Here is a 17,794-nt window from a genome sequence, read left to right on the forward strand (position 1 = left end):
AGTCAGGATAATGGTTATCTTTGGTAATGGGTAGGGAGTTATAATCAGAAGGGAGCATGGCCCCACTTCTAGGGTACTACCAATGTTCTGTTTCTTGATGTGAATATTCACATTATTACATGGCTGTAATTTGGTTTGTGAAAAGTTCATCAAGCTGTACTCAGAATATGCACACTTTTCTGTATGTATCTTTCGTTCAGTAACCTCAAACAAAGAAATGAGTTACACTGTTTATAAGTGATAGAGCCAGGATCCGGCCACTCCAAGTCCAGCATTCCTGCCAATACCAGAGAATCTCTCAAGTGCCTACTAAAGACCAGGATATGACCACTGAGATACCACATAGCTCTCAACACGTACAGCTCTCCCACATTTCTCCCTGGTCATGAACTGGCCCCTGACATTTCAGGCCTTCTATGTGAGCCAGTTCAGAAGAGGAGACTGATATATTTGTATGATAAACAGAGGGGAATAATCTGTGCCTGTGTATTAAAAGGAAAATCTATTTGAAAGACCAAACTTATCATCCGTAGTTGAGCTGTCTGTATACCCAATGAGAAATACTTAGACACTTCAAAAATAGAAATGATTTTAAGGGTCAAATTTCATAAATGGGTGTGTGACATCATAAAAGCATGATCCTTCTGTGTTGTTTACCAAACATTGACATTGACATTGAGAGTCAGTGTCAACAAATTTAACAAGCCGAATGGAATTAAAACACAGAGATGATTATTACTGGCATACCTGAAAAGTTTCAAGTTCCATCCTCAAAGTAGGACTTTAAATCTATGCTCCTTAATACATGATAACTCCACAAGGAGATGCAGAGTATGGGAAACTAGGGGTGCGGATGAAGGGTAATAATTTTCATAGCATGTACAATTACACTGTAACTATTACATGCTAATAAGTACATAATTATTATCAACTATGTGATAAGTTCATAAATCATTTTGGTCAAATACATGATTATTTGAAAAAAATTAAGCTCAGGAAAGAAATGAGCAAAAATTCTTTGACTGACAAAACAGTAAACTGAAACTCTTTTTTAAAATTTCTCTACTTTCATACTGCCATCTGCTGTTTACTTAGAAAAATATCTTGATGTCAGAGATATAAACAGAATTTTAGAGCTGAAAGAGGCCTTGGAAAGAGTCCAAACACCTCATTTTTAAAATGATAAAACTGGCACTCAGAAAGATCCCTTAATTTGACCAAGAAGCCATAGCCAACCAATGAAAAGGCTAAGGCCAAAGTCAGCTTAGCATTCTTCCCAACTGGGAAGTATTTCAACTGACACCTTAATTTTTTCCTAAAAATCAAAATATTAATAAAGAACACCAATGTACTTTTGTTAATATCTTATAGCTTAAGTAGTTCTATGAATCGATGGCAGATGAAAATGTAACATTCATGTCATTTTGGTGTTTAAAAGTTCAGAGCAAATTATTTTATTCTAATCCTTAAAACTAGAGTATTTCTAGATTCTATTTACATAGATTTAAACCACAGTAGCCCCATATTTCATCGATAACAATCAGGGTGAAGTATAACTGGAATTGACCATTAAGTCACATCTGCAAGACGTGACACATTTACATGCTTAGCTCTTGGTAATAGCAGGCAAGTTTCCCAAGATGAGAAACCATAGAGTACTCCTCAGTGCTGGACTAGTTTCAAGAGATAAACTGAATGAAAGGATGACTCTCTGGGGGAAATTTCTTACAATGTTTCAAGTCTTGTACTTTGCAGAAGGGGCCTTTGGAACAAAAGTTAGTTAACTCAATATGAGCCAGTGATTCCACTTATGGAAAGCTGTAAAACTTTAGAAAAAAGGAAGAAGAAAGCTTCATCATCTTTTTATTTTAACAAGTCATTTTTTAAATGTAATCACCATCCATTATCGCTGCCATTTCATTTAGGAGGAAGAAGGAATCTTTTAATAAGGAAATAGTGAGAAGGATACATCATTTGAGAATAAAATGTAAGATAGAAAGAAGATAGTGGGAACCTAATACACACACACAGAGGATCAGTGCCTTTATATTCATTTCGCCTTCAGTGAAAATGTTTCTTGAAACTAAAATTGTCTGTCAGTTGGTGTTTGGGAGCCATTATTACTATTACTACATTCCGTCTGGGAGATGAAAGTTGACGAGCTGGTTGAGCTGAAAGTCCTTGGCTAAATGTTCAGTAGTAGGCAGCTGGCTCAGAATGGTCTAAGGACGGTAGATGGCAGGGTGGGGCACCAAGAGGGGAACAGCTCTCTCCTTCCCAGCGTACGGTATTCAGGGTTCTTACAAGATATTCTATTCTCCCAGCCACAGTTTTGGCACAATGGGAACACATTCACTCAAAAAAATGTAAGAACCTGTATATTAGTGAATAGCCCTACAAACCAAAGTAAGGAGCAAAGAAAGTAAGGAAGATAAGGATGGGATTTTGAGTACTGCAACCTCGTAAGTACAAAATGAAACAAAAAATATAAAATAATGTGTTAATAGCCATCCGCAAATCAGACCGATTGAGGTAATTTTCAGCCAATAAAGGGAATAAAAAGGGAAATGAAAATGAAAGTTCTAACTGAAAAAGTGTTTTGTTATGATCACGGGTGAATTAAGAAAATGACAAGAATGAGTTGTTATAAGGAGTCAGAAAGATCTACAAGTAGGTGATGAAATTGTTTCCTTCATCCCTCAGGGTGATTTAGGAAGAAACAAGAGAGCTAAATTTTTGCTGGCTGTTCAAATTAGCATGGAGGAAGAATACACTTCTTAAAATTTTAAAGTACGTTGGTAACATTATACTTAGGTCTGCATTCATCAAACAAAAACCTAAATATGTGACCACTGTCGTTCCTTCACTATTTACCCCTTGTCCCCTAGAGCAATACTGCACAATAGAAATACAAGGAGTCACACGTGTGAGCCACATATGGAATTCTAAACTCCCTAAGTAGGCACATTAGAAAAACAAAAAGAAGTAAAATTAATTTTAGCAATACATTTTATCTGACTCAATACATCTAAAACACTATCATTTCAACATTTCAATATCATTAATGAGACATTTTATAGTCTTTTGTTTTGTAGTAAGGCTTTGAAATCCAGTATGAATTTGTTACACTTCTAGCACATCTCAACTTGAACTAGCCACATTTCAAGTGCTCAAAAGCCACATGGGGCTGGGGGTTGCTTTGTTGGACAGCATGGCACTGGTGTCTCATACCATGGTAGAAGACACAGAGAGGATGACACACAATCTAAGAGCCAAACCAGAAGACAAAATAAACACACAAGAGTTCAATTAAAATCCAAGGTCACGGACAAGAGGCACCAAAAGAAAAGCTCAAATCATGTGTTGGGGATTTCAGAAAAAGGAGGGCACCATGGGCCAAAACAACTGAGCCTTGAACTGGGCCCTAAAGTATGATTATATCAACAAAAGAGATGAAAATTCTAAATGGAGGAAATGGAAACATAATGTGGTTTTCCAATTTATCATTATTATAAGATAGCTTTGAGAAAGAAATCATGCCTTTTGGGAAACAAATCAACTTCCATGCACTTATTTCTCCTAAAAAGTTTCAGGATCCCAAGAGTGGTAGGATGGCCAGGCCCACTGCACTGAAGCCGTAAGTAGGCTGACAGTGCAGTGAGAAGAAAAAAAAAAAAAAAAGAATAGAACAGTAACCAGGTTGTATGCCTGCAGCACAGCAAGCATTTCCTAACAGAGCAGATGACTGGGCCATGAGAGTCTTACCCCTCTACCCACAATGCAGGGAGCCCAGCAAACTCTTATAGGTTTCTCACCCCTTCCTCCTGCTGAGACCAGAATTTCAAGTTCATCTCCCTAAAGGAAGAGAAAGGCACTAAGGAGCCAAACCCACTCTAACCCTTGATCTCTTGCGTACTGACTGCCTTACTGGTTGGTTGGCTTGCTGATCTACAGAGAGTACGGAAAGCTGAAGCAAAACCCGGAGTTATTCTCACCAAATCCTGGAAATGCCTAGCATCCTGGGAACTGGCCAATGCGACAGAATCCTTGTAAGAGGCAGAAATTCAGTCCTACTGGAAGGAGTTAACAGTGCTTGGGAGTAAAATCATCCAGAGAGCCTCCAAAGCAACTCTGCCAGCCCTCACAACTCATTTAGCAAGCCCAGCTGGCAGTAGTGACTCACCGTATTAACCTGAGGGCGGATTTATTGACTCATTATCAGTTTGCAGGCCTTTGGAGGAATTAAGGAGAAAAGGGAGGGGAGAGACTGCTGACTCTGCTTTGAGTACAAAAATAGGGAACAAAAGGTCTCCCTGCTGTTTCAGCAACTCTGTTGTCTGAAAAATGGCCCCGCCCTTCTTGAATTTGAAGAATGACATCTAACCGAAAAGTGTTTTAGCTCATCCAAAAACAATGCAGGGCCACGAACAGCCCTTGAGTTCAGTTCCATCCCTCCTATATCAGGCATGTTTCAACCAGAGAAACAGAACCAGAAGATATGTGTTAAGAGATTTATTGCAAGGAACTGGCTTATGCAATTGCGAGACCCAGCTAGGCAAGTACAAAACCCATAGGGCAGGCCATCAGGAAGGGCAGCTTGAAACTCTCTGGCACAGGCTGAAGCTATAGTCCAAAGATGGAATTTCTTCTTCTGGGAAAGTTCATTTCTGCTCTTAAGTCTTTTTAAATGGAGTGAATCAAGTTCACCTAAATTATCTAGGATAATCTCCCTTACTTAAAGTCCATTGATGACGGACTTTGAGCACAACTATAAAATACCTTTACAGCGGGGCGCCTGGGTGGCTCAGTCGTTAAGCGTCTGCCTTTGGCTCAGGTCATGATCCCGGGGTCCTGGGATGGAGCCCCCTGGAGCGTCGGGCTCCCTGCTCAGCGGGAAGCCTGTTCTCCCTCTACCCCTCCCCCTGCTTGTGTTCCCTCTCTCACTGTGTCTCTCTCTGTCAAAAAAATAAATAAAATCTTTAAAAAAAATTTTTTAATTTAAAAAATTAAAAAGTAAAATACCTTTACAGCAACACCTACACTGGTGTTTGACTAACGGGAATATAGCCTAACCAAGTGGACATTGACCATCACATCTCCCAACGCAATGCCTCCTTCTGCAGCCAGATTTACTCTACCAGAATGCATCCCGAGGTGCACGCTGCAGGCCTTTGCACGGAGGGACTCCGTGTGGATGGCCTGCTCCCTGATGGCCCACCATGCACAGCCCATCCGCCCATCTGGCCCACCTCACAACCCATCTCTATAAAACTCCAGACATTGGTTTGCTTTTGCACTTTTGAAGCCTCAAATTGTCAGTAAGCCTTTTTTCTTTCTCTTCCCTGAAACTAAAATCCCTTATAAGCACAGGGGATGTCTTCTGTCTTGGAATCCTGAGCATGGAGGAGACTCTATGGATGTGTGTAATGGAGGTGAGCTCATTTACTATGTATAACCCAAATTCCCAGCTTTATTCATCCCAAGGATCATCTGGACAAGCAAATAATTCAGATGAGAGGAAGAAGTATTTTCTCCCCGATTATTCAAGTTTCAAAGAGAAGGAATGAAAAAGATGATAAAGAGTGTAAAGAAGTGCATGTCTTGCACTGTTCGGATATGCTACTGTGAGCTACCGTCCAAGTCTAGGTTTGCCAGAGAAAAGGGGTAGGCCTTTAAATTTGAGATGTTCAGACACAATCTTCCCAAAGTTCCAGTTCTCCCTCCAGCCCATTGCCCCAGAAATATCTTTGTCTCTCATTCTGAAGGGTCCCTTTCTTTTGCAGCTTCCACAGTTTGGTTGGAACTGCTTGCAAAAGTAATTTTATTTGCAGCTGATTCTTGTCCTCTAATAGCTAATATATGTTGAGCACCTGCCATATACCAAACCCCATCTCAATTATTCTACACAACAATCATATAAGGTAGTACTTTTATTGTCCCCAATTTAAAGACGAAGAAAAAGGCTGAACAGATGCCACTATTCGTCATAGAGAATGTGCTTTATCTTGGGCTTCATCTTCATGTGGGCATCTTGAGCACTAAAATTTAAGGACAATAATGCCTACCTCAGTGCAATGTGGTGAGGATCAATTAAGATCAAGTAAGTGAAAGTGGCTGGTATTGAGACAGGCATACAAGGGGCGGTTAGTGAACGTAAGGGACAAGCACAAGAACGGTAGAATATAGATGTTGCTTGACAAATGTACTTATTCTTCTCTGCCTTGCTCAGTTATAAAACTCCAGGCATTGGATCACAGAACTGAGGATGACACCTACTATGTTTTCTCTGGACAAAACTGGGTAAAGACAATAACTCATGTTTCTCAGATATAATAGGGTCTGCCTGCATCATAATCATCTGGGGAGTTAATTAAAATGAAGACGCCCAGAACCGCTCCCCATCCCCACCCCACTGCACTGATCGGTAGGCAATTGTCTTTTTAGACAAGCTTGAGTAATTCATACATACTCCTGAATTTAAGAGCAAATACAGGGGCACCTGGGTGGCTCAGCTGGTTAAGCATCTGCCTTCGGCTCAGGTCATGATCCCGGGGTCCTGGGATCGAGCCCCGCGTCGGGCTCCCTGCTCAGCAGGGAGTCTGCTTCTCCCTCTCTCTCTGCCCCTGCTCCCCCTGCTAGTGCTCTCTCTGTCAAATAAATAAATAAAATCTTTAAAAAAAAAAAAGAGCAAATACACACACACACACATATATATGTATGTATAAAGCCCATCTTTATCAAAAAGTGTATGAATCTATATACACATATGTATATATTATATTTTATCAAAAAGACACAAAGATGTCCATTTATGTGTTTTTTTCACCAGAATCAGAGTCAGTGGACACTATTTTTCATCTTTTACATAGCATGAGCAGTGCTACCACCAAGCAGAAACCTACAGTAGCTCCCTTTACAAAGTCAAAGCAAATCATACATTGGAGAATTATCAAAAAGTGCAAGGTTGAAATCTAAGTCAAGAGGGCTTAAGCCAGTGGTAGTTCCCAACTGAAAATCACTTTTTGGGCTTACAAAAATTCACATATGTGGGCCCCATTATAGACTGACTGAATTAGAATGTCTGAGGGTCGAATAGTGGCCTTTACATGCTTAACCATTTCTATAGATGATTCTAGCTACCTCCCTGGTTCAGGAGGAGGTGCTGCTGATAACCATTTGGGTTACCAACACGAGCTATACTTTTCCCATTTCCAAGGTAGTATTAATTTGTTTATTTCTCTGTAGAACAAAGTTGTCAACAAAGGGCTGACATGGTTCACACACTGCTAGACACCTCTTGCTAATACTTCGTTATCATGGTTTCCAGGACCTGTCCTTTAATTTATGCTCTGAAGAGCCAAGGGAGGCTCTTCATGTTCAGCAGACACAGACTAAAGTGCTCACACCTGTGCACACACACACACCTATCAGCAGTAGCTCTTCAGCCATCATTTTTTTCCTACCACTCCCTCATTCTTAAACCCTTTGGTCTCTTTATTCTATGTTCACCTTCAAAGGGTATGATTAGCTGATCCAAGTGCCTCCTCATCTAGCTGATGAGCCTGAAGTTAAGTGGGACTTATACAAGGTAACTCAGCTAAATAATCTTAGTACCAGGACTTGAACTAGCATTTGGCTTCAATTCAACGGTCCCCCCAGTACTTGTTTTCTCCCCTGACCTTTGGAGGTATGCTCTATTTTTGTAACCCCTCCGTGCAGGGCTGGTTTCGTGGCCTTAAGACCACTGTGGCTGCACAGAGCTCAGCTCTTACAAGGGTCATGCACTTGATTTACTGCTCTGCTGTTGCTGTCTTGAAATTCTTAATTTTTAACAAAGGGCCTTGCATTTTTATTTTGCAGTGGGGCCTGCAAATTACATAGCTGGTCCTGCCTACAAGTTAAGGGGGCCGCTCATGGCCCTTGAAGCAGAGGGAGCTTGGAGAAAGTGCAGAGCTGCAGTTCAGTTTCAGAGTCTCAGCCTGAGTTCTGACCACCAGGGCCCCACCCATCCCTAAGGAGCTCTCAGCTTCTCTGAACCCTCAACTCCTACCTGGACAGAGTTAGTGAAAAAACTTGCTCTCTGAGTATGTGCTAACTGAGATATCATTTCCATTATCCCTGACCCTTGCTGGAAGATGAGGTAATGACATTTCTGTTTAACTTAGTATTTGCGAGGCGCCGGGGTGGCTCAGTCGTTAAGCGTCTGCCTTCGGCTCAGGTCATGATCCCAGGGTCCTGGGATCGAGTCCCTCTCCCACTCTCCCTGCTTGTGTTCCCTGTCTCGCTGTGTCTCTGTCAAATAAATAAATAAAATCTTATAAAAAAATGTAACTTAGTATTTGCTAATAGAAATGGTGACCAATTGGAGAACATTAAAAAATTCTGTCCTCTTCATACCAGATCATTTTCTAGAAATCAATACCTGCAAACCCCTATATTAACATATCAGTTATCATCCATTTGTACTTTGCAAACAACCTGCATTTTGAAAAACTCTCTCAAACAAATCTTGAGCAAACTCTTCCTGTTTCTCTTGAGTTCATAATGACAGTATTATTTTCATTTGTTAGTTATGTTTAGTTATCTTATCTGGCATGACCAGATGATCCAGCATTGTTTTTCAAGTCTTGCTTTTAATTTAACAAGGTAATACATTAATTGGAAGCAAATGTTTATGTTTTGTTTTAAGAAGTCCCCTTTAGTGATCAGGAAAGACACTATGTTCAAATGAAGGTACGGCTAGTGCATTTTGTTTTCATGAAATCATTTCAGAGCTGAAAAGTACCTTACAAATCACCACATTCAATGTCCTTATTTTCTCTGTATATTCCCATAGAACAGAGATTGTGATTTGCTCAATGAACCATGTCAACTTCATAGTACACAGGAAGAGACTCCAGGGCAACTGACTCCAAACCATCCTGGCATACCTGTGCTTAAATAGTTCCAAGTAAATTATGTGATCATTAAATACTGCTGCAGAGTTCAAACTATTACTTCAGAAACTGAAGTGCCATATGATTTTCATCCTTTAAAGGTAAATGAAAATCTTCTACTGTTCTAAAGATGATAGGAATCATTATTACATCATATATAAATGTTTATGAAGAACATCTCTCTTGGAGACAAAATACATCACATCTATGTCATGCATAACACTGCATTAGAATTCTGAATAGAATCGCCATTGTGAGATGGGACTACCCCTTGCCATGTCACACTTCTCTTATGAAGGGGACACAAATGATGTTCATACAATTTGATTGCAATGTACCTAAATTGCAGAGGAGTAATTTTGAATCATACAGGAACTGCTTATGACTGCCTGACATCATGTGGCCCTTTGGTCACCAGCATTCACTGGACATGCCTGGATCTATGCCATCATGTTCATGTGTCATTCGTACTCATGGAAGTATGTGTGTCTCTCACTAAACTGTGAGTCCCTTAAGGGCAGGAACAGTGTGTTTACTATCCATCTTTTTATAAGCATCTAGTACACTGACTGGCACATAACAGCAAATAAATGGATAAAGAGATGAATGAAGATCTTATGGAACCCTGTATTTTCACATAGATTTATTATAGTGAAAGGGTACTACAATCTCAATGAAGGCAGGGAAATATGTTATACTTAAAAAAAAATCCTCCTATGCCTTGCACAGTGTTAGTGATGCAACAAAACTAATTAAATGATTAAGGAGTGAGGAGAAGCATAAATTTATCCACTTACTTGCAAGCAAGCCAACTCCACTTGCAAGGGATCCGACCCAGGCTGTTTTTCCTTTCCCTTCACCAAAGGTGTCCAGCCATTCTATGTACAAGACTCCAACAGCCAATGGAGATCCGTAACACAAAAACTGAGTGAAAAAGGAGACAAGCACAATCACCCAGCCCCATCCACCATCAGGTGACTTTTTAAATTCCATCGTAAGGTCAGATCAAAGAGGTGTTCCTCTGTAGGTCCTAAGCAAAAACAAAAAGGAAAGAAAAGCATATTTAGAGTATAGTAGGGCACAGTATTTTGGATTAAAAATATCTCCTCCTAAATTAAGTCATAAAAAGCTTCTCTAAAAATACACATGGAAAAGCATAAAATATCACTGACATATCAACTTTAAAATTTTCACTGATGATTTGAGTAAAGAATACATCCACATGGTTCAAAAAAATTTTTTTAATTATAAAAAGGCACAGAGTGAAAACTTTGTCCCCATTCACCAGGTTTGGTCTTTTGTCACATGTTGGCTTCTCCAGGAAGCAGACTCTTAGTAAGAAGAAGGTTTTTGGAAACTGTTTTATTCCTATGGAAGGTAACAGGAAGGAGAGGAAAAAGGTAAGCTGCCATGCAGTGTCAAGGAAGGGAACTTCTAAAGAGTTGCTCTGATTTAGGCACGGAGAGTTGGCCCATCACACCCCCATGTTGATCATTCACCAGATTCAGGCCGTCCAGGGAGTGGGCATGACCATAGGTCTCCCTTCAAATGAGGCAGTCATTCCAGTAGGGCTGTCAGCTGAAGGCACCCTGCCAACAGTACTGTGAGCAGCTAGGGCAAGGAATCTCTCAGTCCCAAAGAGAGTCTGGAGGGGAATTGGCAGCACATCACAACATCCACCAACTCGAGTCTCCTCCCAGAATTTCTTCATGAATATACAAGGAATTTTCCTCTTTTTTGACAAAAAACAGCACATTGTACATTCTATTCCAAACCTTGTCTCATGCCCTTAACATCCCCAGGATTTTTCCCTATCAGTACATAGACAGCATCCTTAGTCATTTTTTTCTTAACAAGCATGAAGTATCTCACTATATGACTGCACACTTATTTATTTACCAAATAGGCAAAACATTACAAGAGCCTTTTAGTCCCTTTAGATGTTTGGCTATTGCTATCACATGTTATCTAGTTTATTATCTAGATTATTATCTAGTTCAAGAATGAAAAAGAGGGACCAAAAGTATGTAGCCCACACCTAACTATTTCCCACCTAACTCCCATATCCTCCACAAGAAACCAATGCTTCTTGTTTCTTTTATATCCTTCTAGAGTTTGTTTATGCAAACATTGCTAACTCAAATATAGATTTCCTCTATTTTTTACACAAAAATAGCATGATATATACATATGTATCTGTATATGTCTTGCTTTTTTTCACTTGACAAACATCCTGAAGATCTTTCCCATCGATACATAGCGACCTTCCTTATTCTCTTCTTTGTGCTGCCTTGTGTTTCAGTACAGAGCTTTCTCTTAATTCAACCAGTTCCTTGTGATTTACAATGAAAACAACTCTGCAGTGAATAACCTTACATATACATACATCTTTTTCCATATATGCACATGTTAGGTAAAACCCAAAAGAGGAATCGCTGAGTCAAAAGGTATGTACATTGTAATTGTAACTAGAATTACAAAATTGGCTTCAAGGGAGTAAACCAACTTATGTCATCCCCAGCAATTTGTGGTGTGTCATAAAACTTTTGGATTTTTGCCAATTTGGTAACTGTAAAACAGTATTTCGTTATAGATTGAACTTGCATTTTCCAGCATTCCCTGAATATAGTATGTCATTTCATAGATGAAAAGCCATTTGTAATTCCTATCTAATTCTTGGGTATGTATATATGGGTATATTTCTGGATTTTCCATTCTGCTCCATCAGTCTGCCTATTCACTCACCATTACCACATTAGTTTAAAGTTTAAGGTAAATTTGTAAATTGATTTAAGGCAAACTGATCCTTTTATGATGTTGAGTCTTTCTATCAAAGAACATGGTATGCCTTTGTGTTTGTTCAAGTCTCCTATTGTGTTCTTAATGTTTAAAGTTTTCCCTAACATTTTTTTATTTTAAATATTCTATTCTTTTTGCTAATATTATAATTGGGGTTATTTCTTTGTCTTTTGTTTGTGTGTATAAAAGTTATTGATGTCTATATGTTAATTTTGTGTCTCACTACCTTACCAAATTCTCTTGTTTGCAGTAGATTTTTGGACAATTCCCTTGGGTATATACAATATATAATACAATAAAGTTACACAATCAACTAAAAACAGTGATAGTTTTACATTTTTATTTTGAATTTTTATACTTCAGATTTCCTTCTTTTGCCTTTGCTTCGAACAGGGTATACAGGATGATGTTAAATAATAAGGGTATGTGTCTCTGTCTGGTTCCTAACTTAGTGGGAACACTTCCAAATGCCAAGGGGCTACCTCTGGGGCTTAAATCAATTTATTTCACAAATTAAGAAAACAGTTATATTTCTCTATCTTTGAGTGTTATTATAAAGGATGCTTACTATGTTTTATCAAATGCATTTCTGGTGCACAGGGAGATATTTATGATCTCCTCCATAAAACTTTTAATGTAATAAAATCTGTATTTTCTTTTTTTTTTTAGATTATTTATTTATTTGTCAGAAAGAGAGAGATAGAGAGAGCACAAGCAGTGGGGAGCAGCAAGCAGAGAGAGAAGCAGCCTCCCCGTTGAGCAGGGAGCCTGATGTGGGGCTCGATCCCAGGAGTCCAGGATCATGACCTGAGCCGAACGAAGGCATACGCTTAACTGACTGAGCCACTCAGGCGCCCTCAAAATGATATTTTAAAAGAATTTGAAAATATTACTTCTTTCAAAGTTCTAAAACAGTTTACATGGCATGGATTAGGAGGCCCAAGCCTCGACCTCCCTGCCCCCACAGGGCTTCCCACTTAATCTACACCTCCTATGTCTCTGCACCATGTCAGGTTTACAGTTTCAACAGAGTCTTCTTTGACCACAGATTTTTCTAAGCCATTCCCTTGGCTGTGGTTTCATCAGATAATAGCTAAAGACAGTGGAAAATATCATTCATCCATTCATGCATGTCCCTAATTAGATGGTGGAGCATTTGGCTACCTTAAGAGAGTCATAGTTACACCCATCAATTTATCTGGGCTTCAGTGAATTTCTTCACTTTGACATTCAGAACACTAGGCAAAAATCACATCACCACCCACCACAGGCCTTTGTATAAATTAACTTTCAGTATTTCATAACTGAAAACTGGAAGATGTTACAATTTGCGCACAAGACTGTAGAGTCCAAAAGCCAGCCTCTCAGACCAAATGATTGTGTTAGCGGACAGAATACTGCAAACTTCCAAATATCTAAATCCTTTGAAGTAATCAGATATGTCCCTTCATCAGAAATTAACTCTTTCTAGTAAAAGCAAACAACATAATTCTGGTCCTTCTAATGACAATTTGGTACTTTGCAATTTTTCTTGGTCAAAATCCCTTTTAAAGAAAATATACTCTTGATTCCCTAAACTAGATACTATATAATAACAATAGCCAAAACTCTAAAGAGACTAAAGGGCTGTATGAGAACAAATGCATAAGAGACTGTCCTTCATTTAAATCTTAAAGTTACAGCACTTCAGGAAAAGTACACAATTACATAGGCAAAGCACCAGAATCATGAAGAAAGCTAGTATTTTCTGGAGGGTGGGAAGAGTGAACGGGTGAGGAGTATCTCCCTTGCCCCAGTGTACAGACTTAAGTAGACAGAAATGCCTTTATACACAAAATACCTTGGCCTTGCTTTACTTTGCCTTGCCTTGGGTGACATTTCAACACAAAGGACAAGAGCCAGAGAATTCTTCTCACCGTAAATATTTGGGAGAACAACCTTTGAAATATAAAGCTCCCGTGTATATCAACTCTGACTAGAAAGACAAGTTTTTATAAAGAGTTGGCCAACAGCTTCTGACCTTTAATTGTCTCATGGTTTGATATACATGTGATCTCTATAGAACATGCTGAAAAATACCATTTCATGATTTCTTGTTTTCTGTCAGGGTAACAAATACATTTCTCCTATAGTTTCCTCTATTCCTTAGGTGTTTCTCACCTAAGGAATTATATATTCTGCAAGGTGATTTCACGAATAGACTAATCTTTATTTTCCCCCCTTTTGTAATGGCTCCCAATTTCCTTTGGGGGACTTAGGTCTTCTCTGTGGGTAGACAGCTGGTAGGACTGTTGATCAAGATTCCTTGATCTTGATCTATAGAATGGCACCTGACCCCAGCAAGGGCAGCAGACCCTCTCTCCCAGGTTTCTGAATCTTAGGTGAAATGCCATAAGGAAAAAAAATGGACATTTGAAGTTTATTGATTGCAAAGGTAGCACATTGAAGAGACCCTCTGTCAGTTCCTACTACTTTGACTACCTAGGGGATACCCAAGATTGGCTTCTCCAGCTTTTCATTTCACTCTATGAGCAAACCCAATAAATTAATTTTATTAAGTTAGCTGGTGTTTTTTCTTTTACTTAGAACAGAATAAACAAATTTAAGTATGCAGTGATTTCAAGTTGGATTATATTAACTTTCTATACCCCACTTGTTTCCATTTGGGCCAAAGGGTAAGCTTAGGAATATAGTCTATGGCCGCATAATATAGGAAATATAGATATGCCATAACTTTTTTCTGAAATTTCTTTATTATCCTTCCTATTCATATCTTATGATTCAATGTGATAAAAATCTCTCCTCTGGAATTTTTTTTTAAATAAAAACTTCAAATTAACTGAAATTTCCACTAAGCACACTTATACTAACGTCTACAGAAATACAGCATTATAAAAGTGATCTTTATTCAACAGGTTTTTTGATCACTTGCAAATTAAATTATATTGCACTAGATACCAAGGTAAATCAGAAGAAATATGACATGGCCTTTGCCCTCTAGGAGCTTACACCCCAGTTAGGAAGGTAAGATAGCATGTGATCTTTGAGTGCCAAAGAGGTGGCCAGCTATTAAACGTTTGGGAGTCAGAAGGAAATGAAAGTGGGAGTGGAAGGCCTTATGAAGTAGGTTGGTCCTAAAGAACAATGGAGAGATTCAGGAAAGCGTGGCGCTGGCAAGAAAACAACATGAACTTGGGTGTGGAATCAGGATAGGCCTGCTACATTTGGTGGAAAGTAAAGAAGGCAGGTCTTAGAGGGCTCAAGGAGGAAAACAAGAGTAGAAAGGTAGCACCCTCCATTGAAATTTAAGAAGAACATGTATCAGGAAGCCTATACTTACAACCCCAAGATAGGATTTTTTTTCATACTTTACATGATATATGCTGGCATTAATAACCCACTTATATTATCTAAGTGATGGATTTTTTTGTCCTAAAAAATAACAAGATCTGTAAACATCAGAGAGTGTTGTTTTATTTGGACTAGTGTTCCATGAGTATATTCCAAGTTTGGGGCTCTTACTCATTTAACTGTATGAAATTATGCTTCTAGGAAACAATACATTGTAGCATATTCTAGTACATTCTTTGAAAATTTAGAATCTTTTTAAATCAGAGTGTTCACAGACCCAGACTTTGCATGACAAGACACCTTATAAAACTCAAAATTATAAGCCATTTTGAGAAGACCATTCTTTGTCACACTACGATCTAAGGGAACATCACAAAATTAACATTAACTTATCATTTAAGTGTACTTCTTATTTTTAGTTTAAACATTAAATATGTTCTACATATTATAAACCTTGTTTGGAGTGCAGAGAGAGGACAGCATAAATAAAACTCACCATAACAAGATATTATTACTCAAGAAAATCAGATTATCATAGTATAAAGGACAGTATATCTCTTTTTAAAGACGCTAGAATTTGTTTTGTCAGAGGGCAAATTCCAAGCTACTTTCTTTGGAAAATGAAAGGGACTATCTATGAAAATCTACATTTTACTCATGATGATTAAGTTCTAGTACCTTAGATTGCATTTAGTTCTGTGCAAATAATGCCAATCCTTTGTTATTTCCTTAAGCCTACACTGGCTGAAAATGTTTATTCTCCACATATAGGATCCCAGAATTACATATTTGACATTTATAAACATTCACTGTTAACACAGAAGCTTTCTGTTCCTAAAGTGTATACATACATAGTATACCATTTTTTGCCAAATTGGGAGTGATTTATAATTGATCTTATTTTGAGTTGATGGTCCCTCTTGGCCTTTGTTACCCCCCACAATAATCATTCTCTAATAACCCCTTTTTTACTGTGACCTACATCTCGGTAAAGATTCCTGATACATTTTTTGCTCAAATCATAGGCAGTAAAATCAGAACTTTTTTTTTTTTTTAATCTCAATCACTGCCAAATTAGCTGGTGCTGAAGCTTTTTTTTTTTTTTTTTTTTTGAATTAGGAGCCTAGGATCATGTGACTATGTCCTTGGTGGGCGAAATGGTTGATTCCAGGTTGGTTTTGTCTTGACCTGGTCATCCATCAGCTGTGTCAAAAGTCTAAGTCATCCTGGGCTTCGTGACCTTCCTCAGTTACATTGATGTTACTCTTGTTAAATGAAAGGCTCTAAACCACAGGCCAAGATGAAACACTGCCCTGGGCACATGGTTTCTTTTTGGGGTAATGAAAATGTTTTCAAATTATTTTAAAATGTTTTTAAAGTAGATTATGGTACAGCTTGCACAACTCATGAGTAAAATCTTATTTCGACGCATAGCTCCTCGAACAAAAGAGTAAAAGAAAGCAAAGCTGCTTTCTGTTCAGGTGCAGGAATGACCACACATCATAAAAGAAGAATCTAAGCAATGAAAATGAAACATAAGTTCAGGGTTTCCGAAGTACATCAGTGGTGTTTGGATGTTTTATGTAGACACACAAGAAAGACATAAAGAAAATGATAAGAAGTGTGTTAACATTTTCAATTGCTTAATAGCTTCTCTTTATTCCTCTTAATTTTACCATAAAGATGGGGTAGAGAGGAAGAGGGAAATTTTCCTAGTATGTGGTTCCAGAATTTTAGGAGCTTTGTTATTACATATATATATTTGGCTTGCAATCTAGTCTATGCTACTTACCATGTTTTTGAGCCAATTACTTAATGTCTTTGAGCCATACTTTTCTAGTCTTAAAATGGGATTAACAGGGAATTTCAAGCAAAGCTCAGTGCCTAGCACACAGTAAAAAGTTTTAATAAATGTTAGCTATTATTTTAAAAACCATAAAGAATTCCTGGTCACTTGATAGCCTCCTTAAAGAGTAGTTACTAGTTACGTGAGAGAGTTTTATAGCAACTAGTTACTGAATCATATTTAAATCTAGGGTTTCTAAGACTTTTTAATCTTTAGTTATCTCTTTTTTTTTTTTTAAAGATTTTATTTATTTATTTGACAGAGAAAGACACAGTGAGAGAGGGAACACAAGCAGGGGGAGTGGGAGAGGGAGAAGCAGACTCCCTGCCGAGCAGGGAGCCCGATGCGGGACTCGATCCAGGGACTCCAGGATCATGACCTGAGCCGAAGGCAGTCGCTCAACCAACTGAGCCACCCAGGCACCCTAGTTATCTCTTGATATTTAGAAAATTTAAACCAAGATCTGGATATTGCCAGATTCCAACTTGGAATAATTTTAAAATCATATTTACCACCAGATTGTTTCCTTTTATTGCAGGTTCAAGTCCTAAGCATTTTTAGTGTGTTAGAACCTCAGAAATTGCATTTTTTAAAAATCACTCTGTGATTCTGACGGAGGTCACCCACAGATGCATTCTGAAAACGGTTGCCCAGTCCCAGTGGCTCTTGACGGGAATCATCTGGGGAGCTTAAAATATCTGTGATGGACAGCCCACCCCGCCCTGATCTGGGGTAGGCCCCGACCCTCTCTGTCAGTCTAATGTGCAGCCAGGGTTGAGAATCACTGTCCTATAGGAGAGAACAACCTCTGACCAAACGTCACATCTTCTTTCCCAGTGGAGAAAGGATACGGGCGAGCGAG

General features: G+C 38.6%; 1 protein-coding gene across 5 annotated transcripts in view; it reads right to left on the reverse strand.

Annotated features, from left to right (window-relative positions):
* The window catches only part of SLC16A9 (solute carrier family 16 member 9), a 52,383-nt gene that overhangs the window by 19,512 nt on the left and 15,077 nt on the right, over positions 1 to 17,794 (reverse strand). For all 5 annotated transcript variants that reach the window (XM_054508168.2, XM_045877888.3, XM_045877889.3 and 2 more), the window contains one exon: positions 9,734 to 9,966. In XM_054508168.2, coding sequence (XP_054364143.1) covers positions 9,734 to 9,929 — 196 coding nt within the window. In that variant the 5' untranslated portion in view covers positions 9,930 to 9,966. The remainder of the gene's footprint in view (positions 1 to 9,733; positions 9,967 to 17,794) is intronic.

This window comes from Mirounga angustirostris, unplaced genomic scaffold, assembly GCF_029215605.1.
Source record: "Mirounga angustirostris isolate CCGP_5_RB_7025 unplaced genomic scaffold, mMirAng1.0.hap1 SCAF_6, whole genome shotgun sequence".
NCBI lineage: Eukaryota > Metazoa > Chordata > Mammalia > Carnivora > Phocidae > Mirounga > Mirounga angustirostris.